At 35.4% G+C, this 25,281-nt stretch overlaps 1 protein-coding gene across 15 annotated transcripts in view; it reads left to right on the top strand.

Moving 5' to 3' along the window:
• ATP2C1 (ATPase secretory pathway Ca2+ transporting 1) overlaps window positions 1-25,281 on the top strand; it is a 165,100-nt gene that overhangs the window by 101,468 nt on the left and 38,351 nt on the right. For all 15 annotated transcript variants that reach the window (XR_006795649.3, XR_008505069.2, XR_006795648.3 and 12 more), the window contains 9 exons: window positions 7,312-7,467; window positions 8,417-8,485; window positions 9,674-9,749; window positions 12,919-12,985; window positions 18,268-18,392; window positions 19,263-19,360; window positions 21,383-21,478; window positions 21,566-21,655; window positions 23,407-23,511. Coding sequence is in view for 10 of the 15 variants with exons in the window: in XM_064587922.1 (XP_064443992.1) it covers window positions 7,312-7,467; window positions 8,417-8,485; window positions 9,674-9,749; window positions 12,919-12,985; window positions 18,268-18,392; window positions 19,263-19,360; window positions 21,383-21,478; window positions 21,566-21,655; window positions 23,407-23,511 (882 nt within the window). In the remaining 5 variants the exon portion in view is untranslated. The remainder of the gene's footprint in view (window positions 1-7,311; window positions 7,468-8,416; window positions 8,486-9,673; window positions 9,750-12,918; window positions 12,986-18,267; window positions 18,393-19,262; window positions 19,361-21,382; window positions 21,479-21,565; window positions 21,656-23,406; window positions 23,512-25,281) is intronic.

Here is a 25,281-nt window from a genome sequence, read left to right as displayed (position 1 = left end):
TTTCTTCCCAGTCTTTTGGTTGTGTCTGCTGCTTGCCTTATTCCTAGTCCCTTGCCTGCTGGTATATGTCCTTAATCTTTTGGCAGACACCAAGAAAGTCACAGGCTGCATTGGAGTGGGGTGGTGAAATAAATATTAGCCTCTGCACCAGTCCCCTGGGGAACTGTCAGACAGGTTAAAACATGAAGTACAGTCCTTTAAGAACAAAGTCTTTTTTAGTCCCCAACTACCAGTAAGCTCCAACAGGAAGGCAAGCTTCTGTCCCCACAGCCAGCACTGCTTCTCTGGGCAGTGGGAGATGGTAGACAGGTAAAAAAAAATGCCACAGTGCCTTCTTACCAAAATTTAGCTGCCTTTTTCTTCATTAAGCACTTCCTTGGTTGTTTTAAGTTTTTGATTCGAGAGTTGCTTCTGTCAGTTTTTGTCAGCCCATGATTGTTTTAGTAGAGGGACCAATTCTTTCAGTGCCCTATTCACAAGTTTTTATATCAACTTCAGTGTATTTTTTTGAGAGACCAACTTGATAAATTGATTACAGTATATTGCTCTCCCTCTTACTGTAATTTATCCCTGAAACTTTGGTTTTAAACGTTTCTGAATTGTCAAACTTATATACAGACTTGTAAAAAAAAAAGCGATTTTAAATTAGCTGTCAAAAGAAATGGAGTAGACTATTGGAGAAGGTATATGGTATATTTGTGGAATTTAGAAACATTCCTGTTTACTAAAAACTGTTCGATGTAATCACTCATTTTGGTTTTGGAAAGGCTGTATATTTCTAAAGTAGTATTGTTATTATACAGTTTGGAAACCCCATCCAGATGTAGAGCACTGGGAATGTTGGTTCTCTTAGATTGTATAAGCTTGAGATGTGCTTAGGGTTTTACTGTCTTACTTGTATAGATCATTGGTTAAAAAGCAGTGTGAGCTGGGGTGCGGGGGTAGCTCAGATGGTTAAGCATCTGCCTTCGGCTCAGGTCATGATCCCGAGGTCCTGGGATCGAGCCCCACATCGGGCTCCCCGCTCAGCGGGGAGCCTGCTTCTCCCTCTCCCTCTGCTGTTCCCCTTGCTTGTGCTGTCTCACTCTGCCAAATAAATAAAATCTTTAAAAAAAAAAAAAAAGGCAGTGTGAGCTGAGGAATGCTATTTATGTTTAAAATATTGAAGAGAAAACTTTGTTTTTTCATTAAGTCACTAGAATTCATTTTTTATTTTATTTTTTTTAAAGATTTTATTTATTTATTCATGAGAGACAGAAACAGAGGGAGAAGCAGGCTCCCAAGGAGCAGGAAGCCCGATGTGGGACTTGATCCCAGGACCCTGGGATCATGACCTGAGCTGAAGGCAGACACTTAACCCTCTGAGCCACCCAGGCGCCCAAGTCACTAGAATTTAAAAAGACAATATGGGAGGGTTTGAAGTGAGACTTAGTCTCTTTGCTTTAAGAGTCTCATTTCATACTGTAGGAAAGCAAAAGTAGGTCCCTTTTTGAAATTTGGTTTCTTTAAATAGTCTTAGCAAAATATCCTAGAAATCATTGTTAACCAAATACTGGTCTTTAAGTTATTAGCAACTTGATCAAGTTGAATCTATCTAGCACTTAAGTCAGAAAGTTAACAACTCATGTTAATATTTACCATGGGATAAAATCCATTTCATGTAGGCCTTTTTAATAATTTATAACACTTGGTTGTGATGCAGGTAGGTTGTGTCCAAGAACCCAGGGGATGCTCCCATAGGAGCAGCCAGGAGGGTTCTTGGCTTCATGCAGGATAGAAATCAAATAGGAGCAGGAGAAAGTGAAAAAAGAGTTTCTTGAATAGTGTGAGTGACAGAGAATAGCATAGGGAGCATCTGGGAGACTTGAAAAGGAGAGGAGAATGAGTCTTGTCGTTGTCTGGGGTTAGGGGTTTATATAGGAAAGAGGTCTAGGGTACGTGTTCCTTCAGGGATCTTGGGTATGGTCCAATCAAGGGTGAGTGTCAGGTGAACAATAGGTGTTATTTCTGGCTCTTCTTGGATGTTGTGAGGTGTTTGGGGCCTAGGACAAACTCAGAGAGTGATTCACTTTCTTGCTTCCTCCTTGAAGTGGGAACATAGCTTCTTTGATTCAGAACATGAGTAAATGAGGCCTAACAGAAAAATAGCAGAGATGGAGTCTTTCTAAAATGGAGTCCCTTCAGCTATTTTACTTTAGTTGGTTAGGCTTTGATTGTTAATAAACTAGAGCTCATGAAGAAGTTTTAATTACATTTTCCTTCATTTGAATAAACAGTAAGAGGAATCCTAATTTTTGAGACCAAAAGTAAGAAATTTTGTCCTGATCAGGCATCTGCAAATGATTAGTTTGGAATTCTTTTCTGGGGAAAGAAAGCCATTTCTGATTTTCTTTTAATTCAAGACTAGAGAGGTAATTGATTTAGCAGCATTTACCAAGCCTTTCTTTAGTTTAAGAACTTACTTGTAGCTGTCAGTTGTTCCATATTAACTGTAATTTTTTTAAGCAGTCATTTTTTGCTTTTTAGGAAAACTTTGTGACTTTGGCTTGTAGTTTCCTTCTGCTTAATGTTTTATAGGAATAATCCTGTGAAGTTTTTCAACCAGTTTTATTCTGTAGGTGTTAAATATTCAGATGTGGATTATGTATACATCTTGTTTCTTATTTATATTCCGACTTTTGAACTGTGTTGTGTCTTATTCACACCTCCAGTAGAGTGCCTGAGGAATAATGAAGAGAAAGTGAAACAGACAGTTTCCCTATTCATTAACAGCTCTTCTGAAGGTTTAACGTTTAAACTTTTGGCTAGAAGGCATGGAGCTGGCTGGTTCTTTGATTTCATTTTATCCTACCTTTCCCTTTCTCATCAGTGCAATGGATAAATGACTCTAATATCTTTCTTCTCAGATGAATTAAGTTTTGACTTTGTTAAACTGTAATAGGCTTGCCTAATTCATTAAATACCACCTTCTTAGAAATGACTTACTTCCCCTCATTTCCCCAAAACTACCTGCGGAAACTCTTGTAATCACCATTAAGAGAAAATAAGTTGTAACTTAGAAAATAATCTTGCTCAGGGCACCTGGCTGGCTCAGTTGGAAGAGCATGCAACTCTTGATTTTAGGGTCTTGAGTTTGAGCCCCACGTTGGATATAGAAATTACTTAAATAAATAAACTTAAAAAAATATTCTTGTTCAACAATTCTTGTTCAAGAGACAGTTGAGATCTGTGCAGTTTGCTACATTGTATGATTTGGACAAATTTTACTGATAATGTATTCTTCTTTTTTTTTTTTTAAAGTAAGCTCTAGGCCCAGTGTGGGGCTCGAACTCAGGACCCTGATGTCAGGAGTCATATGCTCTATTGACTGAGCAATATATTGATAATATATTCTTGATTTTTTTTACACATTGATAATTTTTATATATATATAAATTATAAGTTTATATAATACAAATATATATACATATATATAAAATAAAGATCTAAAGCTCCTTTTTTCCACATCAGTTTCTACACTAGACAGAGCTGACTGCTATTGTGCTAAAAATGATGTCTTTTCTTTGTAGAAAAACATGATTTAAACAAAAATTCCTATTAAATGGTTATTGAACTGCTAAGGTTGACACTGAAGGGCTAGCTCACTGACAGAGCCAATAAAGCTATGCTTTTCTTCCCTTTTTAAAAAGTCAGTTATTTTCAGGGTGCCTGGGTGTCTCAGTCGTTTAAACATCTGCCTTTGGCTCAGGTCATGATCCCAGGGTCCTGGTATGGAGCCCTGCGTCGGGCTCCCTGCTCAGCAGGGAGTCTGCTTCTCCTTTTCTCTCTCTCTCTCTCTCTCTCTCTCTCTCTCTCTCTCTCCCTCTGCCCCTCCCACTGTTCATTCTCTCTCTCAAATAAGTAAAATCTTAAAAAAAGTCAGATTATTTTCATATTCTTTGTTTTGACAGGCAACCACCAAATGTTAGTATTTATCCATGTTTAAGATTTATGTTTAAAGTAGAAAGTCTTCAATGGAAAAAACATTAATTTTGCCTTTCTCAGAGAGGAGGAGTTCTATAGATATACACAGATATTTGTTTTTAAATATTAGCAGATCTTATTTCTAATTAAAAGTCAGAAAAATTACAGGCAGTTTTGATTTTTATAACAAGCATTGAAGAGGAGCTTGCCAAATAAAAACTTTTTTGTTGACTTGTAATTCAGAATAATATAACTTTTAAATATATCTTTTCTTATTGTCTTCTAGAAGTAGTTACAAAACTAGGGAGGAGAAATAATTTGCAAATTGATTCTCTAAATAGTTAATAGGAATTCGGAGTTAATCTGTCAATGTTTGGGTTTGTCTCCATAGCTTACTATCTATATGATGTTGGCTGAGTTACTTAACCTTTCCAAGTGTCTATACAATAGCAGGGATGATAATAGTACCTACCTCATTGGAGTTGTTAGTAGCTAAGTAGTTGTTAGTAGATAACTTAGTATAGATATGTAGCAAAGTGCCTTGCAGATAGTAAGCAATGAAATATTAGCTGATTGTTTTTAGTACTAGCATCATCTTTGAAGAACAACCTAACCTTTTTTTCTTACCTTGGTAATAGAATGTATTAGTGTGAAAAACTATATAGTCCTAAGTTTAATTTGGAAAGAAAAAGTCAAATAAGTATGTTCCTTTAATAAAGAAAAACTCCTTTGCCTTTGAACATGGTGGATTTTTTTTTTAAATCTGTAGTTGCGTTAAGGTAATGAACCCAGATTTACCTGGCCTGTCTTTGCATACACAATTATAGAAAATGGGAAGCTTTTTAAAGACTAAAGGACAGGTGATCTGTGCTTTAAGGAAGACTTTTTATAAACCCATTTTGATACTAAAATCTATAACATTTGTATTAAACTTTCAGGAAATACTAGCACAGTTTAGTGTCTTGGAAATTAGGTGATATAATTTATTTTCATTCTGAACATTTTTCAGCTGCATGATCTAATCCGTAAACTCTTGATTACATTTGCAAAGTTATGTGTCTACCTAGCACAGGAACACAGCGGGCATATTCCTACTCCAATAGTCTTTGTACTTTTTGCTTTCTTTGCCTAGAATCCTTTCATCCTCATTGTAGCCCATCCTTGGGGCCCTCATGGGGCAATCATGACTCTACAGAAGGGTTGTCTACTTTTGAAAGATGTTCTTTCCTTTATCTAAAATGTCACTCTCCATCCTTATGCATGTTTTCCTCATTACAAGGTATTATATTACACACTCTTGTTTATTTATTTTTAGATGATTTTCCCATAAGAATAAGAGCTGAGGGCAGGAACTTAGTTTTACTGCTAATTTCCACTGTGTATGATATAGTACAGGGCCTGGCGTTAATAAATACTTTTTAAGTGAATGAATCAATGAGATTGTTCAAGTTAAAATATAGTTTTACTGTATAGATGGGGAGAATGCGTGATCCAATTTTTAATATTTATTTTCTATGAGATATTTATGCTCATGAAAAAATGAACCATTTAAAAAGATGAGATTTATTGTTTCCATCCCTCTACCCCCCCCCCCAAAAAAAACCCCAGCAGGATTTCAAGTTTAGAGTATTTTGTACATAGTATGAGATGTCAATCAAGAGGCCTAATTGAGAACACCAGTTCAGTTTATAATAGCAAGACTGCATAGTCGTTTAACTGCTCTGGGTTCATTTCCTTACTTTGTTTCTTTTCTTTTTTTTTTTTTTAAAGATTTTATTTATTTATTTGACAGAGAGAGACACAGTGAGAGAGGGAACACAAGCATGGCGGAGTGGGAGAGGGAGAAGCAGGCTTCCCGTGGAGCAGAGAGCCCGATATGGGACTCGATCCCAGGACCCTGGGACCATGACCTGAGCCAAAGGCAGTTGCTTAACAACTGAGCCATCCAGGCGCCCTCCTTACCTTGTTTCTTTTTTAGGTTCTATCTCAGTGCCTGGTATATCGTTAAGGTAGTCAATAAATGTTTTTTGGGTGAGTGAATTAACCTATTAAAATGAGTAAAATCATGTACTGGGTCCTAGTTTCTCAAAGTATCCTAAAGACCCTAGAATGAGAGCTTCTGGAATAAAATGGATCAAAGAAATTTGTGAAACTCTATTCCATTGATTCTCAAAGTTAAATATGCCTCAGAGTCACCTGGAGTGCTTATAGTCTTTTAGGTTTACCCTCCCACCTCCGTATTTGAAGTAGGGTAGTGAATTTCTAACAAGTTCTGAGAGGTAGGGAGATGTGATGCTGGTTATGCTGGTCCTGCTGGGACCACACTTTGACAACTCCTTTTGTATCTATTTCAGTTGAGGTGATTCACACTGACCTATTGAAGGTTTAAAGAAGCACTACCTAAGTAGGGGAAACTGTTTAACTCTTAACCCAGTATTTCTAAAACTTATTCGACTCTAGTACCCATTCTGTGTGTGTGTGTGTGTGTGTGTGAGAGAGAGAGAGAGAGAGAGAGAGACAGACAGACAGACAGACAGAGTGTCATTTATCACATTATACCCAATGTCTATGAACATCCTTGGAACTATTGTTGTGTGGGTCCTACTTTCAGAAACAAAGCCAGCTCACATCTGCAGTGTTTTCCACATGTAAAATGATGATTTTGTTTGTTTGTTTTGTTTTTGGCATGTTAGGGTAGGTGAAAACTTAATTAATTTGGCATGTTAGGGCAGGTGTTAGTGAAACTCTCAGAAATTGAATCCTGTTGCACAGCTGGGAGATATGATATTCGTGATCTGCATGGAAACATTTATATACGTTTTTGATTTTTGCTGACATAAATTTGGGATAAATTTAAGGATGTATATAGCAAGCAGAGTTTCACGAAAATTGAGCCCAAAATGATGAAATGATTTCTTTCTCAGTACTTTTTTTTAAATCTTTTATTCATATTTCTCTTTCTGCATGTCTTTTTAATCTGCCAAACACATTTTCATAACTTCAGTTCATGGCAAAATTAGGAAGTAATATTTTATCATGAGAATTGTTTTCTCTAAAATCTCAACTAGTGTTTCTTTTCTCTAGTTGTATTTTGAAATGTGGGCTAATCTTGTCTCCCACTATAGCGTTCTGTTTTGCATGCTGGATTTTGTTGACTTCACTGCATATTTTAAACATGGTTGTACTTATTCTGGTCTTCTTAGAGTAATGGATATAATAAAAGATTTCAGTAATGATCAGAAAGGGGATATTTGAGAAAGAAGTGATGGTTACAAACTCTTCAGATATTAAATGTAGCACAGAGAGTCTTCAAACTTGAACTTAATGGAGTACTTTATGTTCTCCAAGGCTGTGGATCTTTCCATTGATGAGTCCAGCTTGACAGGAGAGACAACACCTTGTTCTAAGGTGACCGCTCCTCAGCCGGCTGCAACTAATGGAGATCTTGCATCAAGAAGTAACATTGCCTTCATGGGAACACTGGTCAGATGTGGCAAAGCAAAGGTAATTTTTTCTCTTGTTTTGAAAGTAGCAGTTTCTTTGTTTTCAACCCTTTTAAAAGTTCTATTTGGTAATTTTATGTGTCTCTTTTTAAAAATATATGACAAAGGGGCACGTGGGTGGCTCAGTCGTTAAGTGTCTGCCTTCGGCTCAGGTCATGATCCCAGGGTCCTCGGATTGAACTCTGCATTGGGCTTCCTGCTCAGCAGGAAGCCTGCTTCTCCCTCTCCCATTCCCCCTGCTTGTGTTCCCTCTCTCGCTGTGTCTGTCAAATAAATAAATAAAAATCTTTAAAAATATATATATGACGAAGAAATGACAATTGAACCTAACCCATAGCCACTATTTGTGAGACTAAGGCGCCTATGTCCCTGAGGTGTAATATGTCCATATTTCTGCCATTTGCCAGATAATGGAGCCTTAAAAACATAGTCCTCAGTATCTGTTCTTTTTTTTGCTTGTTTTAGATAGAAACAGCGGCACATGGATATGTTCATTACTAGTTAAATAAAAATTTAATTTATGATAATGGTACTGGCTATCATATTCTGAATATGTATCACTCACCTACTGATGGATTTTAGATATTTTGTTTCCTGGATTCTAATATTTCACAAATATAAAAGACATGATTCAGTAGCATTTGAGGGGAAAAAGAAAATACATTAAATGTCTCTCTTGAGTATAAGATAGTTTTGAATTTCAGAAATATTGATATAGACAAAGAATGGGCCTCAGAATTGGGTCAAGGCTTATATAGTAAGGCATAAATACTAGTGATCTATAGTAATATCACAAAGTTAATTTGCTGTGGGAACCTTGGATATGAGTGTCAGTCATCTTGACTGTGGGCAAGGCTTTGGAGAAAGTGAATGAGAGGTTTTTGGTTTTTTTTGCTTGAGAGTGGTGATTCCATCTGAATGTAAATGTATTTTCCTGTTTTTCCCTTTAGGGTATTGTCATTGGAACAGGAGAAAATTCTGAATTTGGAGAGGTTTTTAAAATGATGCAAGCAGAAGAAGTAAGTACTTAATTTGTTAATGATGTTTTCATTTCAAATCTGAAATTCTCTATTACAAGTAGAGGAACAGAAAGTATTGGTGGATTATTTTATGTGCTATTGAAAGTAGTATTTTATTCAGAATATCACTCAGTTGTCTGTGTTTAAAAACATAATTGGAAAGACTGTATTTGAAAAGGCTTGAATTGACATTGTTAATATGCTAAAACTTTTTTTTTTTTTTTAAAGATTTTATTTATTTATTTGACAGAGAGAGACACAGCGAGAGAGGGAACACAAGCAGGGGGAGTGGGAGAGGGAGAAGCAGGCTTCCCGCCAAGCAGGGAGCCCGATGCGGGGCTCGATCCCAGGACTCTGGGATCATGACCTGAGCTGAAGGCAGACGCTTAACCGACTGAGCCACCCAGGCGCCCCGCTAAAACATTTTGATAGTCATTGTTTATAGGAGATAAAGGTTTATAGCCAATTATTTATAGGGCTTATTCTTTTTAGAAATTAGCTTTATATTAATTTTAAAAATTACTAAATGGTATATTTGTCTTCTACCAAAATTTCCAACTTTATTTAATTCCAAGTAATGGGGGAAAAAGATTGTAAAGTAAAATAACCTGGAAGATATTCTTGTTTAAGGATATTGAAGATTAGTTCTCTCATTGAAAATACTTTCTTATAAAAAAGAAGTGGCATTCTACAAATGTCATATTCTCCCTGAGTCATCTGGATTTCTCAGGTAACCTGCCAAGATCCCAGTATGTGATGCAGTATATAAAACCATTCCAAGAAGCTTGGCAGTGAGGGAAGTGCTAGAGAACGGAGTTAGCCGATCAGGGAGCCAGCTGGAGAAAAAGACTTGGAGCGAGCTTGTTTGTGGATATAGAAAGGAGAAGATTGGAAAAGTGAGGGGCAGTGAATGGTAATAAAGTCCTGGAGAAGCTGGTAGGGATAATAGATTTCTTCTCAAAAACAGGTATGGGGAGCATGGACCTTTTAAATAAGCAAGATTTTAAAAGTCTCAGCCTCAGTTTTCTCAGTAAAGGGAGTAATACTAACCTTAAGGGAGAGATGTGTATGTCATGGGTATGTTAAGAGCTAGCATGAATATGTCAAGCACTTAGCAGAGTCCCTGGCACCTATTTTATTTTACTAAATTTAGCTCATTGTAGTGACACTATTCTCCAATTTGTCAAGGCACCAAAAACCCCTCTGCAGAAGAGCATGGACCTTTTAGGAAAACAACTTTCCTTTTACTCCTTTGGTATAATAGGTAAGAGAAGAGTGAGTATGTATATCTCATCTATTTACTTAGGTTTTGTGTGTGTGTGTGTGTGTGTGTGTGTGGTAAGGGGGAGTTTAGATAGCTGCGTAAATTTGTTTATTCATTTAATTAATTAATTTTTAGCTTACTACTTTTTAAAAATTATAAAACCAGCCCCCAACCATTGTCCTTTCTACAAAGATAAATTAGAACTCCATGTAATTCCTATAATCAAGGAGCATTTCTATAAACATTTTTGTATTTGTCTTTCTAGTTTTCAGCAAAATGTTAGTAATGTTTTATGGACTATTTTTCCTTTTTTTGTTTCACATTTTCTTCATAAGCATCTTGTCATTAAATAGATGCTCATTAAATTGATGTCATGAAATAGGTGGTTGTATAGTACTCCATTATGTGGGAAAAAAATATCTTAGACTTCTTGAAGACATTTCTATGTTTTTTGAATTTTTAAAATTATGTAAATGATTCTTCAGTGAGGATATCTTATTAAATTCATAAAAGTAAAATTGGGTCAAAGAGTATCCATGTAATTTTCAAATTTTTGGCATATTTTTAAAGTTTTTTATTTATATTGTCAAATAATACCCTTCAACAGCAAGGCAGAGGTATTACTCTTCCAGCACCCTTGCCAACTTTGTTGTCATTAACAGACAAAAGACTTCTCATTATTTTATTTCACAGTTCATTATAGAAAAACAGCACTTTCGTAATATGTGTGTTGGTCCTTTTTATTTCATGACCTGCCAGTCTGTCTTATCTTTTGTGGCTTGAGTCTTAGGCTGGTAACAGCTCTTTGTATAATTAGGATATCCATCCTTTTATTACGTTTTTGCCTCCAATTTTTAAATTCCCTTTGAGGGATAAATATGATAAACTTGGTACAGGAGAGAGAATAATTGAAACATCTTCTGATATAATTGTCCTATTAATCTCTGCAGTTATAGTTTCTGTCTTTGTTCAATTCATAAAGGCTATCCCAATCTCATGTTGTAGAAAGTGTTTATAAGTATATCTATTTAAACATCAATCTACGGCTTTAGTTATTATTTTTGACACTTAATTTTACTATTTAGAATTTATTTTAGTATAAGACTTAAGGTAGAGTTAATAACAGTTTTACTCAAAGGTTAATTATCCCAATACCATTAATTCTGTAGTCCATTCTTTATTCACTGAGTTGAAATGACATCTTTATCATACATTAAACACTTGAATCAATTTTGGAGTCCTTGCTCTTTAATTTTTCCATGATGTTATTTTATTTTTTAATTTTTTAATGATTTTATATATTTATTTGTCAGAGAGAGAGAGAGAGCACACAAGCAGGGGGATCGGCAGGCAGAGGGAGAAGCAGGCTTCCCACTGAGCAGGGAGCCCAATGCGGGACTCAGTCCCAGGACCCTGTGAGCCAAAGGCAGACGCTTAACTGACTGAGCCACCCAGGTGTCCCTCCATGGTATTATTTTAATTATTCTTGTTAGCTCAAAGTTTCAAAATAATAATACAGTTTTAAGTTAAAGCAGATTTCTGCTAGGCAGTTTCAGTTAAATAATTATTTAAATATTCTATTGATCTCTCTGCCTTCATAGTAAAGTAGAATGTAGAAAGGTATTTCATTCCTCATTTTTAACTAGTAGGTAGTTAATTTGATTATTTGATTATTACTGTTTATTTTCTAGAATTTATAGGAATTTGATAAATCTAAGGGCATTTAGCCAGTGAAATCTCCCCAGTTATATTAATGCTGTACCATGAAACCACCTCACTTTTAGTGATAAGAATCTTTCAACTTTATGATTATCTGGTTTTAATATAATGCATTAAACAATTTTTCTTGTTAGGATAGTATATGGAATAGGACAAAGGTTAAGATCAAAATCTGAGGTCAGCAGACTTTTTTGGGGGGGTGGGGTAAAGGGCCTGACAGTAAATATTTTAGCCTTTGGTCCTTACCAAAGTATTTCTAGTATTCTCTGATGGAAATGCTCAACTCTGCCATCAACAGGAAAGCATCATAGACAATATAGAAACAAATGGATGTGGCTATGTTCCAACAAACCTTATTTACAAAGGCATGCAGGAGGCTCACAGATTATAGCTTGCTGACCCCTGGTATAGTTCATTGAACATGATTTTTTTTGTTAGGATAGTATTTTGGATAGGATCTTAGAGTGTCACCATCTGGATTATTATTTTATAATTGTAGAAAGATGAAGAAAAACTTGTTTAAATTGAATACAATCTTGAAGTGGCTTTATTTTATTAAGTCTATAATGATACTATTTTTTCTCACAAAACCAGCGGTGCACTCCATCCCCCCCTTCATTTCAGTATATGTGCTGCCGAAGCGAGCACTCCCCCCCTTCATTTCAGAGACAAAGGTTAAAGCAGTGTATGTTGTTTGGTTTATGTTAATTGATTTTTAAAAAGATTATTTATTTATTTGACAGAGAGAGAGAGCACAAGTGGGGGGTGAGGTAAGCTGACATGGGGCTGGATCCCAGGACCCATGAGATCATGACCTGAGCCAAAGGCAGATGCTTAGTCGACTGAGCCACCCAGGCACCCCATATATTAGTTGATTTTTTATTTGTAAATGCCATTAAAAATAGTAATTTTTAATTGTTAATGCAATTTTAGATATGTTAAGTAAGATAAATCACTCTTTGAGCCAACTCCTAATTAAGTATTCTTCTGTTTGTAGTACGAACTTTATACTTATACATATTGCCTGGATATTTAGTTAAGGGGAGTAAAGTTCCAGGGTTTATTTGTGCAAAGCTGTTAATAAATAGAAGATCTATATGTCTTACTCTGCCTTCTTTTTTTCTCCCGTTGTATGAAAATACTGGTAATATTTTCTTATAGTGCGAATCCTCAGATATTATTGCTTTAAGGGGGGGTGGGTGGCAGCAGTGGTAACAAAAGGTAAAACTGTCTGTGTGTGTGGTGTGTGCATATACAGCATTGACTTTAAGCAGCATTAATTTTAATCTCCCCTGCTTAATGGATTTTTGTAAAATCATGTAACTGTGATCTGATGCACCTTCCTTTATGTCAGGGGACTTTTTGGCTGCCCTCAGCTTGTTAGTCTATCCCATCTATACTTACGTGATTATATATAAAGGGAAACATAGTTATTTGATTTTTGTTCCAGGTATCATCATGTTGGTTGGCTGGTTACTAGGAAAAGATATCCTGGAAATGTTTACTATTAGTGTAAGGTAAGTTCTAATCATTTGTTTATAAACTGAGGTCTCTTTTTCCTCTCTTATTTCTCTAATAGGCATAGGTTATATTCCATTATGGAGGTATTATATGAGCAGAAAAGAGAATAGTGTCTCTACTTAAATAGTTCAGAATTCATATATTGAAATAAATTCTAGGAAAATGAAAACATATAGCAGAAGAAAACCTGCACCAGATGTCTGGTATTATCAGTCTAATACTGCATTTTTATATATCAATAGACAGGGATTGCCTAACTGAAAACTAGCAGCATGAAAGAGAAAGACCATAATAATAGAAATTGAATAATCAGTCTCAGAGGAAAATGAAAAATTGAAGAAACAGCAGAAAAATTTAGAAAGCATTTTAATTTTCAGAGATCTGTGAAGAAACTGCATTCATGATAAACATTACTTAGAAGGATCAGAGGACAAAAAGAGTTTTTAGAAATTATGATTTTAACTGCTAAAATTAAAAATTCAGTATAAGGGCTGTAATGTAAAGTCAAAGAGGGATCCCCCAAAAATCAAGTAAAATGTCCAAAACAGAGAATGAAATAAAAGTGACAAAGAGAATAATTTAATAAATGCCATATCTACCCAATAGGAGTTTCAAAAATGAGAGAAGAAGAAATTGCATAAGAAATGATGGAGTATTTTCTCAATCTGAATCAAGACATGAAATTTTTATAGTTTGTGTGGATTCTCTAAATGCCAAACAGGATGAAAAGAACTCCCAACCTGGATACATCATTATTAAATTAAAGAAAACAAGTTAGGTCATCTATAAAGGAAGGATAATTACACTGGTATCACATTTCTTGTTAGCAACTGCAGTTTCCACCATGGATTTTTTTTTTATTTTTGAAAGATTTTATTTTTTTATTTGAGAGAGAGAGGTAGGAGAGAGAGCATTGGGGGGGGGTGGAGGGGGACAGAGAAGCAGACTCCCCGCTGAGCAGGGAGCCTGATGGGGGCTCGATCCCAGGACCCCGGGATCATGACCTGAGCTAAAGGCAGACACTTAACTTACTAAGCCACCGAGGTGCCCCCCATGGGGTCTTTTTAGACTCTTCTAAACATTTCAACTGACAAAACTTTAATAGGTCACAATTGGTACCTGTGCTCTGAAAAGTGGGGCAACTTAAGGCACCCATCTTCTGAGAGAGTCTGTGCAGCAGTTCAGCTTCAGGTACAAGGAGATTGGGATGACCTTGTGAGTTGGGGAGCTACCCTGGGTTAAAATGGTTCATACTTTGTGAGGACCAACATCTCTGGAAGCATACTTTCCAGGGTGCTTGCAAGAGACATGTCCAGTTATGAGAGTCACCTACACTTAGAAAACCCAAAGTGATGGCTTCCTGTAAGATAATTAAAATTCTTCTAGTCCATAGATGGTTTATCAGTCAGGAGATCCTTTTATCATAAGCAGTGTTGCCTAGCAACATAGTTGACTTAACTACCCTAACCAGGTCACTAGAGAACAGAGCTAGAGATTTAACCAAATGCAGAACGGGAAAAGGATTTTATTAACCCTTCCTCCACAGTAGCATTGGATTACATTAGAGAACAGTGGGGCAGTGCTATCAAAGTATGAGGGGAAAGGATTTTAAATCTATAAATCTAGGCAGAGACAGCGTATCTATCCAGTTAATTACAAATAGATAGGTAAGTAATCAGAAAATTTATTCCTTCCCTGTCCTGTATGAATTATAGTAAAACAAGGATGAAAAAAGGGAAGATGATGTATGGGATATAAGTAAGAGTAGAACTCACCTAGGCATCTAAGGAAAAGAAATATTGGATAACAGCTCTATCATAGGCCTAGGAAGTAATATTTCAAATGTTAGAACAAAAACAGTGAATTAAAAAAGAAATCAAATGGGTTACAAGGAATAGGTAGGTTGAATAAGAGGTTAAAAGATATTTGTGATAGGGTGAAGGAGTATATTTTTTTCTTTAAAGGAGCAAAAATACAATTTGAAACTCTTGGCTTCAATCTGTATAAAAAAGACTTCGGTGAAATACGAAATAAGTTTAAAATGAGGCATGAGTGTGAGATACTAAACATTAGCATATTATCCATTGGACTTATTTTTAGATTTTGAGGGTTTTTTTTGAGCAGTTCAATTTTATAGATTGACATTTTGATTTCTGCTTCAAGGTCTTAGGACAAAGCATTCAAAAATATTTAATAGAATAAAACTCATTCTATTTTGCAATTATTATATGGGTCCATTGTCCTTTTATAAATTTAAGTAAGATATATTATGGGATCTTTTGTGACCTTATTTTTCCTGTGTCTTGAAGCAGAAGCATTATATTATTTTATTACCCTAGCAATTATTTTATTTTATTTTATTTATTTTATTTTTTAAAAAGATTTTTATTTATTTATTTGACAGAGAGAGACACAGCGAGAGCAGGAACACAAGCAGGGGGAGTGGGAGAGGGAGAAGCAGGCTTCCCACTGAGCAGGGAGCCCGATGCGGGGCTCAATCCCAGGACCCTGGGATCATGACCTGAGCCAGAGGCAGACACTTAAGGACTGAGCCACCCAGGCGCCCCCCCCTTCCCCCAGCAGTTATTTTAATAATTATTTCCAGCCGTTCTAAAAATGAGTAAAAACAGTAAGAATGCAGAAAAATGATGGGATCACTTATAGGGTTGATGTAATAATAAAGTAAATCCTCATTATTCTGTTATCCTTTAATTTTTTTATTATGTTGCTCAGAAATATTACATTGTCATTTACAAAGGTATAAAAGAGGTCTAGAGACAGTCATTGTCTTCTTTTGTTTTTACTCATTAAAGAATCATAATTTTTTGCTTTCCACCATAATGGCAAAGAATAGTTGATAGAAGAGTAATTGGACAAACCAGAAGATGAATGCAAGGAGACAAAGAGCCACTGTACGCTCTAATGATGGGGGTGAAATTTAATCAAAAAAGTGAAATCTTAACACTCTGAATCTTTGGATGATGGTAGTCTAAATTTTCTGAAACTCCTGAATTGAATGAATAGTTTATTTCTAAGGACAAAAGGGAAGGACAGGTATTCCCTTTCAGTTAGTCATTCTACAGCAAGGAATTCATCATGCAGTGTTTTCCAGCAAGAACCTAGACCACCCCTTTTTGTTAAAAGGGGTAGTTTTCTTTAATCTTTTATGATATTTGTTTACCAACTTTTACTTTATACCATTTATAAGTGGAGAAAACCAGAGGCTGGTGTGAATATAAAAGTGATTAAAAGGAAATAGATGACATAGAAATGAAAAACTAATTGGACTCATGTTATTGGTGTGTATAAATCTAAAAATTATGTTACAAAGATGATGACTGTTCTCTTTTCAACAAAATTATGAACCATCCACAATTTCAAAAGTGTTGTATTTTGAAGATACAAATACAAAAAGTGAAACCAGAATGGATAAGCCTATAACCTATTGGAAATGTTTTTTGAATTTGAAATCAGTATTTGTAAAGTGAATGTATTCCAGGTTCTTTCCTGACAGTTGATGAGCCATTAGTTGCATGCAGAGGACATTGTCCCTTTCAGATATATGTATACCTTCAAATCCAGGAATGTAGTTTGAGGTTAAAATTAAAAATTTCTAATGAAGTTTTTCACAATCCATTTTATTCCTCTGCAAATTATTTATAAAGTGACTTAAAAACAAAAGAATGGAAAGGTCCATTAGATCTAGAGTGTGAACAATGATGCCTATTTTTCCTGATACATCGAGGGTTAATGGAGGCCTATGAAAAAGTTTTCTGTTTCAGCTTAGAATAGTTCAAAAGAGGGAAGGAAGTATTAATGATAGCACATATTTCTTTGGAACCTAATGTGGGGCTTGAACTCACAACCCTGAGCTGAGATCAAGAGTCAGACGCTTAAACTGACTGAGCCACTCAGGTGCCCCGATAAGCACATATTTCTGGACTCTTTGTGTACACTATTTAGCCAGTGATACTGTGTCATTCACTGGCTTTCAATTTTTAGAATTAACCTGTAAACAGAGCATGAAAGCTTAATAATGCTTACAGAACAGGATGCTAATGATTACAAGTTAGATCATGCTAAAGAAAAAGTAGGTAATAGAAATTGGTGAGTAGAAGCAGTGGATGCAACAATGTTAGAATGAAGAACAGGAACACATATGTTCTTACCGGTAGGAGAGTCAAGAGCTAATACTTGGAATGGGATAAAAAATAGACTTAATTTGATTTTTTTTTTAAATTTGCAAAGGGAAACTAATTTTTTGTTGTGATAAAATACATATAACATAAAATTTACCATTTTAAAATATACAATTCAGTGGAATTAAGTCCATAGTGTTGTACAACCACAACCATTATTGAGTGTCATCACCCCAAAAGAAAACCTTGTGCCCACTGGGCAATCACTCACTATTCTTCCTTCTCCCTAGCCTGTGGCAGCCACTAAACTGCTTTCTGTCTCTATGGGTTTGCTTATTGTTAATTTCATATGAATGGAATAAAAACACTATGTGTCTTTTGTGTCTGGCTTCTTTTTTTTTTTTTTTTAAGATTTTATTTATTTATTTGACAGAGAGAGAGGGAACACAAGCAGGGGGAGTGGGAGAGGGAGAAGCAGGCTCCCCTGCTGAGCAGGGAGCCCGATGCGGGGCTTGATCCCAGGATCCCAGGACCATGACCCGAGCCGAAGGCAGACGTTCAACGACTGAGTCACGCAGGTTCCCCTGTGTCTGGCTTCTTTAATTTAGCATAATGTCTTCAAGGTTCATCCATGTTGTAACATGTATCAGTACTTCATTTCTTTTTATGGTGGAATAATACTTCATTGTATGGATACACCACAATTTACCATTTATCAGTTGATGGACATTACAGTGATCTTTTGGCCATTGTAAATAGTGCTGCTATGAACAGTCATGTATAAGTTTTTGTTTGAATACTTCTTACTGTTAACTGCATTTATAGATGAGAAAACTAAACTACAGAGGTAGAATAATAATAGCTCAGGGTCAAACAGGTAAAAATTGGTGAAGCCATTGGTATAAATCTAGGTAATCTGATATCACAACCTACATTCTTCAACCACTACACTTAACCTGGCAGCTAAGAGGTATCCAGTAAATGTAATCAACTTTCCCTTTCTCTTGAGGCTATTTTTGAGTGTTAATGGTATTAATTATATATTTTATTAGTCTCTGTTTTAAGTAACAGCCCACTGAAATTATTGCTGTATGTACTATTTGATTTATACTTCAATACTAAGTATATATTGGTTACAGTTTGGCTGTGGCAGCAATTCCTGAAGGTCTTCCCATTGTGGTCACAGTGACTCTAGCCCTTGGTGTTATGAGAATGGTGAAGAAAAGGGCCATTGTGAAAAAACTGCCTATTGTTGAAACTCTGGGTAAGTATGTGGTAATAGGAGCATACTTATGCAATAGTGTGTTAATTTACATCAACAGTGAATCATCTTCAGGTTGTACATTTTTTGTCTGAGAGGCTAGAATAGTGGTATTTGACTTTTGGCAAAATTAAGTATGGTTTTCAGAACCAGAAAGGTAATTAAAGTGTATATCTTTCAGGACAGGGTACTTACAGAGAAATCTTACTGTGTCATGCAATGTTCTAATGCTTAAATCATGTAAAAAAGAAATCTATAGAACAAATGAAACCTTGGAGTAAAACTAATAGAATTTTTTTCTTTTGACATCTCAAGGAAGATAATTGATAATCATAGATCCTAGAATGTCATATTCCAGTTGAATTTGCTGATAAGAACAATAAACATACAACAGTTGCTAAATGTTGCTATAATATAACTTTTATGTTTGCTATGAAACTTCTTCTTTAAAAAATTTAGGAATCCAAAAATATTGAATTGAATTTTTAGTTTGCATTATAATATTGAGAAGGCAAATTCCTTAACTACTCACTGAAAAAATTACATGGGTTTATATTTAGGTACCCTTAAAACTTCCTAGAAAATGTATTATATAAAGTTATAATATAAAGCTAATACTGAGAAGCTCTGTAGAATTCAGTTGCAGGTTAATAAGAAAAAGTCAACATTTATCACTATTTTTTAATTTTAATTTAAGAACTTACTTTATGGTGGTGAAAAGCATAATGAGAGAAAACCTGAAATTATCAGTGAGCTTGATTTGTACAAAATTAAGAGAAACAGGACAGGCTTCCAGAGTCTTTGATTTGTTTTTAATGTGAACTTGTTTATTTCTCCCTGACTCTTGGTGACATGTAATGGTTTATTCTGTAGGCTGCTGTAATGTGATTTGTTCAGATAAAACTGGAACACTGACAAAGAATGAAATGACTGTTACCCACATACTTACTTCGGATGGTCTGCATGCTGAGGTATTCTATAGATTTTTTTTTAACAACAGTATTTCTTTGTTAAGAATCTTTGGTGTTTAGACATTCCTAACAATTCTAGTGTCTTATCTTCAAAAGGGCTATAAATTCATTATCAGCAGAGCCTTTTCCTTATGCTACCAGTCTTGATCCCACTGCACTTGTACAGTCCAGAAACTTTGAATCATCCTTGGCACCTGTCTTTCAATCACCCCTAGTCGTTTGTTTCCAAACTCTTATTCTTGCTCTATATGCAGCTTGAGGGATCTTTTAGAACCAAATGTTAGCAAGTTTATTTTAATTAATTAAGATGTTTCAGTGGCTTTCCATTGTGATCAGGATCCTGAAGTATGGCCTTTCAGTCCCCCTACATATTTTCTGTTTTTCTTTATACTCTAAGTTGTAATAGAGCAGAACTAAGTTGCCCAACACAGGGCCTGCCTCATGGTAGTAAGTACTTGTTGAAAGAATAAATGAATAGATGAATTATTTTATTTTAAAAATAATATTTTTGGCAGTGTCTTAAATGCATGTCATCTGTGTGTGTTGGTTAATTTTGAAGTTAGGTAAGGACAAGGTCCAGTTTCACCCCAGTCTTGAAAGGATTTCTGGCTGGTATGTTCATTCACACTACTTAGGATGGGTACAGTATTTTAAATTGTATTTGCATCCAATTTACTACATCATTAGAGAGATTGACAGAAATTGTACTTAGGTTTATTTAATTCCATTTTACATAGGCTTTAAAATGAGACTATTGATATTTAGGATGTTAGATTTGGTTAAGGATACCCAATACTCTGTTGTTGAATGTGCCTTTTCTGGATGATTCAGGGTCATTGGGGTTACATGTGCTTGTGTGGTTCAGGTATGAAAGATAGGATATAAGTTTCTGTTGTTTTAAGCCCATACTTCATATGTCAAGCATTAACTGTTTGTTAATTTCTCTCTAACCTGTCTTATTTTTACTGTGAAATTGAACTTTTGTTGGCTTAGTTTGTTCTAGCCATACGGAATAAGTATCTGGCTTTTCTCTACCTCTGGTTTTTAAAACTGGCATGTAATATACTATGTTAAAGTAGTTTGTAAGTGCTAGGATAAATCATGTAATGTCTCTGAGCCTGCATATTTGCCAAAAGAATTCTGCTTTTTTCTGGGTTTCAGGTTTGTCACAAATGTTAGATGTGGAAATGGATTTGAATCCTTGGAAATTTACTGTTTATAAATGTAATGTTATATAAATTTAAAGCTCATTTATGTACAGAGGTTTTCATGGTTATCCTTTATTATGGTATATTTTAAGTAGAAACAATATAAAATTATATTAATTAGCAATATGTTTCTCCTTAAAATATACTATACATTGTTATAATTATTAATTTAATGATTAATATAATTACAGGTTTGTCATTATGGTGAAAATTAGAATCTATATTCTTTTTTTTTTTTTAAAGATTTTATTTATTTATTTGACAGAGAGAGGCACAGCGAGAGAGGGAACACAAGCAGGGGGAGTGGGAGAGGGAGAAGCAGGCTTCCTGCTGAGCAGGGAGCCCGATGAGGGGCTCGATCCCAGGACCCTGCGATCATGACCTGAGCCGAAGGCAGACGCTTAACGACTGAGCCATCCAGGCACCCCAGAATCTATATTCATTTTTTTTTTTAAAGATTTTATTTTATTTGAGAGAGAGTGCACGAGTTGGGGAGAAGGGCAGAGGGAGAGAATCTCAAGCATGCTCTGGGCTGAGCTTGGAGCCCAACACGGGGCTCAGTGTCACGATCCATGAGATCATGACCTGAGCTGAAACCAAGAGTTGGGCATTTAACCAACTGAACCACCCAGGCACCCCAGAATTTATATTCTTTTAACTGTTAAATGTTCTTTTAGACACATGCTTTTCTAGGTATATACACTAACAGTAATCATAATGTATAAAATGAAATGAACACATGTCATCATAGGTTTTGTTTTTTATAAGTCACTATCTACTGGTTGAATTATTGACCCCACTTTATGTTCCTTAGGTTACCGGTGTTGGCTACAATCCGTTTGGGGAAGTGATTGTTGATGGTGATGTTGTTCATGGATTCTATAACCCAGCTGTTAGCAGAATTGTTGAGGTAAATACTTTATTCTCTAAGAAGGTGACTTTTCGTAATGACTTAGGACACAGTGATGGGTTCTTAGTTTCTGTATATTTCTTTTAGGCGGGCTGTGTATGCAATGATGCTGTAATTAGAAACAACACTCTAATGGGGAAGCCAACGGAAGGAGCTTTAATTGCTCTTGCAATGAAGGTATGTGCCTGATTTCTCTTTGACATATGAGAACTCACTTTCATAAGAGAATGTAAGGCCATCAATTTCAGTATTACTGGTTTTTAGGTGTAGAATGAAGACTCTCAATATTTCATTGTATTATTGCCTTTTGGGAACCAGTTTTATTCTTCCTGGAAATACAGAGCTAATCCAGCCTTTTCAGTATAGCTTTATCCCTTACATTCAAGAAACAAATTAATGACCAGTGACTAGATTTCTTCTTATGAAGGAATGTTTTCATAATATTTTCCACAATATTTAGAGTTTTGTGTGGAAAGCTAATTGCTGAAGTACTTACTTTCTATGTAAAGATACTAAAGCCATCATGAGAAATCAGCTTTTCTTTCTCTAGTCTTCCCATTTCCTCCATTATCAATTTCTTAAATGAGTATATTATTAGAATTTGTGTTGGGGCATCTATCCCAGTTGATGTCCTCTTCTAAGTCTTATATTTGATTAAATGAGAAACCTAAAGTCCCCTTTGTCACTCCCATAACAAAAATTGAAACTCCTACTTTCAAGAGTAGTCTTAGAAAATTTTGAGACTTGTGTGAAACAGGACATCTCTAGATGAGGTTGTTTGAATTGAGATTCAATATAGAAATGTAGGTTATTATATTTAATTTAATAAAATAAAATTGATAGTTTTAGAATAAAGCTACATTTCTTTATCATTTTGTTGTAACTAAAATAGCATTGAATGGCTTTTTGAAAGATACTTAAAAGTTCAATCTGTTAACCATTATTTACTGTGTTATACTTAACCTTATACTCTTAACTTTTTTAAGAGATAAAAGAGTGTGAAACCACCTCCTTATGACTGGGGATCTCACATTTTAGGTAGGGAGTTGACACTGACATGCATGGAACAAATACAAGCTAGACCAGTATAGCAGATAGTTAAGTCTTAAAGGTTGAGCCACATATAAGAATAAGGCAAGTTCAGATTTGAGACCTAGGCTTTGAGGCATAAGCAGGATTTAGATAGATGAGCAAGGATAAAAGCATGGAGGAAAAAAAAGCATAGAATGTGTGGTGGCTTTTGTATTGGTGAATTTGGATGGAAAAAAAAGGAGTTTGAGTAACCCAGAGGATTGTTGAATAGACTGCATGGTGGGTTTCTGGAGGGCCTTTGAAAGCCAGGAAGAAGAGTCTGAACATATTTCAGTAGATAGCAAAGAGACAACAAAAAGCAATGAGCTAGGTTTTTCAGTAGTTTAAAAATATTTTTGAATATTTGGAGTTAAAAGGTAGAGGGTATTGTGAAGAACAGCTAAAGGACACTGATAGTAGGTCAGAATATCAAGTGGTAGGATGGTAGCAACAGGAAAGATATAGTTGAATCCCTAAGAAGTAAGAAATTGAATTTGAAGCTTCTGTTGATCAGTATTGGTTGGTTGGGTACCTTTATTTATTTGTATCTTGCTTCCTTCGAGAATTTGAGCCAATAGAGATTTTAATCTAGTCAGTGTTGAAGAGTTGGTCTACATACGGTCCAGGTAGCATGCCTTAGCCTGTGTCTACACACCCAGGCTTTCATCTTGATCATGTATGTTGCCCTTCACAGAAATGTGGTATATGTAGATGGAGCACTGCTATTCTGTTACCATTTTTTGAAAAATACCCAGGTATCTCTAGCCAGCCAACTGTAAGTTGTGACCCTTGTTCTCTGTTAAAGGAAAAAATAGTCACATGTTGGTGAGAATTAACTTTCTTTTTGTGCCATATAGATGGGTCTTGATGGACTTCAACAGGACTATATCAGAAAAGCTGAATATCCTTTTAGCTCTGAGCAAAAGTGGATGGCTGTTAAGTGTGTACACCGAACACAGCAGGTACCCTTCCATGTAAAGAGTACTTACTAAATCTTATTTAATATAGATGACTATATTGTATTTATTATCCACCTTTACTTTTAAACAATCATTGAGCATAACAAAGCCTTATTGCTTTAAAGTGTGTATAATTCATGGTAACTCATCTTTGTTCTCATGTTCTCTTTGAATTCATGCGTAGGGACATCAAGTTTTGCTTTGTGAGCAAACAGCTTAAAATGAACTGGAGCCTGGTCTCAATGTCCTGGAACTTGTGACACCAGATTCTATCAACATTTTTGTTGTTGATGACTATGTACTATAGATTTCTGCCCTCTGGTGTTAATCTGTGTTCTTTCACTGAAGGAATGTCTTGTCTTCAGAACAAACAGAACTGCATTATTTTGTGGAAAAGTGCTTACCAAATGTGTATAATTCATATTAGTTGATCCAGCTTACAAACTGGCAAAATGACATGCACTGATATTTCAAGGCGCTACTTTGTTCCTGGGTGCTTTAGAAATGTTTACAAAGTTATTATCTTATTATATTATCTTATAATTATATTATATATTATCTTATTTATATTAATATATACTATATAATAATATTATATGTTATGACATAATATATACTATATTATTGTACTACATATTATATTATTATATAATATACTAAGAGTTATCTGCAGCATGTAATTATGTCAGTCATAGTTGCTATTACCAGCTTGATGCTTAAACTTACTTTGCCTTTAAAATATACATATTTTGTTATTTTTATATTTTCTTTATTAGGAATTAATAATTGGTTCTGTGTTTTCACCTGTGAGCAAGAAACCATTACATCCCTGTAGACATGAATGAGTGAGAGGATTTCCTCACACCCCCATAATAAGTAGGAAATATAATTGATTTTATTTTTAACGATTTTATTTATTTATTTGTCAGAGAGAGAGCGAGAGAGAGCAATAGCAGGGGGAGCAGCAAAGGGAGAGGGAGAAGCAGGCTCCCCACCAAGCAGAAAGCCCAATGCGGGGCTTGATCCCAGGACCCTGGGATCACAACCTGAGCTGAAGGCAGACGCCCAACCGACTGAGCCAGCCAGGTGCCCCAGAAACATAATTGATTTTAAAAGAAAGGCCAATTTGGCCAACATTGAACTTGTGAATAGATGTCTGCCAGGAACTCTGATCATGAGAGGAAAAAAGATTTCTATCTAATCTTTAAAGGAACTTTTATGAACTCCTGGGAAGGGAGACAAGTGAAAATAAAACTGTTAAAATAAAATGCCTTAAACCTTATAAGGGGTGCCTGGCTGCACAGTTGGTGGAGCATGCGACTCTTGATCTCACAGTTGTGAGTTAGAGTCCCACATTGGGCATGGAGCCTACTTAAACCTTGTAACATGAAGTTTTCAAAAATTGCATTAGAGTAGATAATTTTCAGTTGATGTCCCTTGACAGAGTTATACAGCAAGAGTATGTATACGTGTTTATTTGGAAGGTCTGTTTCTTTACATTTTATGTATGATCACATAGTACTTCAAGATAATGTGGCTCATGTAAAGTTTAATGATTTGACTTCGGCAATTTTGAATCTAACTTCATCAAAGTTGTACTTTGGAAATTGTACTTTGATGTTACAGTTTGATGTTCTCAGTTGTGGGAGTGGGAGATAGGTATGGGTAGTGAGCAGGATATAAGTTTGAAAAGATTTGTGTGATTATTCTTCTCATTTACTGATCTGAAGAGCTTCTCTTACAAAATAAAACCAGCCAATGTAACTAACAAAA

Source organism: Mirounga angustirostris, unplaced genomic scaffold (assembly GCF_029215605.1).
Source record: "Mirounga angustirostris isolate CCGP_5_RB_7025 unplaced genomic scaffold, mMirAng1.0.hap1 SCAF_1, whole genome shotgun sequence".
NCBI lineage: Eukaryota > Metazoa > Chordata > Mammalia > Carnivora > Phocidae > Mirounga > Mirounga angustirostris.
The sequence above is the reverse complement of the archived record's forward strand: the minus strand, read 5'-3'. Positions and strand labels throughout refer to the sequence as shown.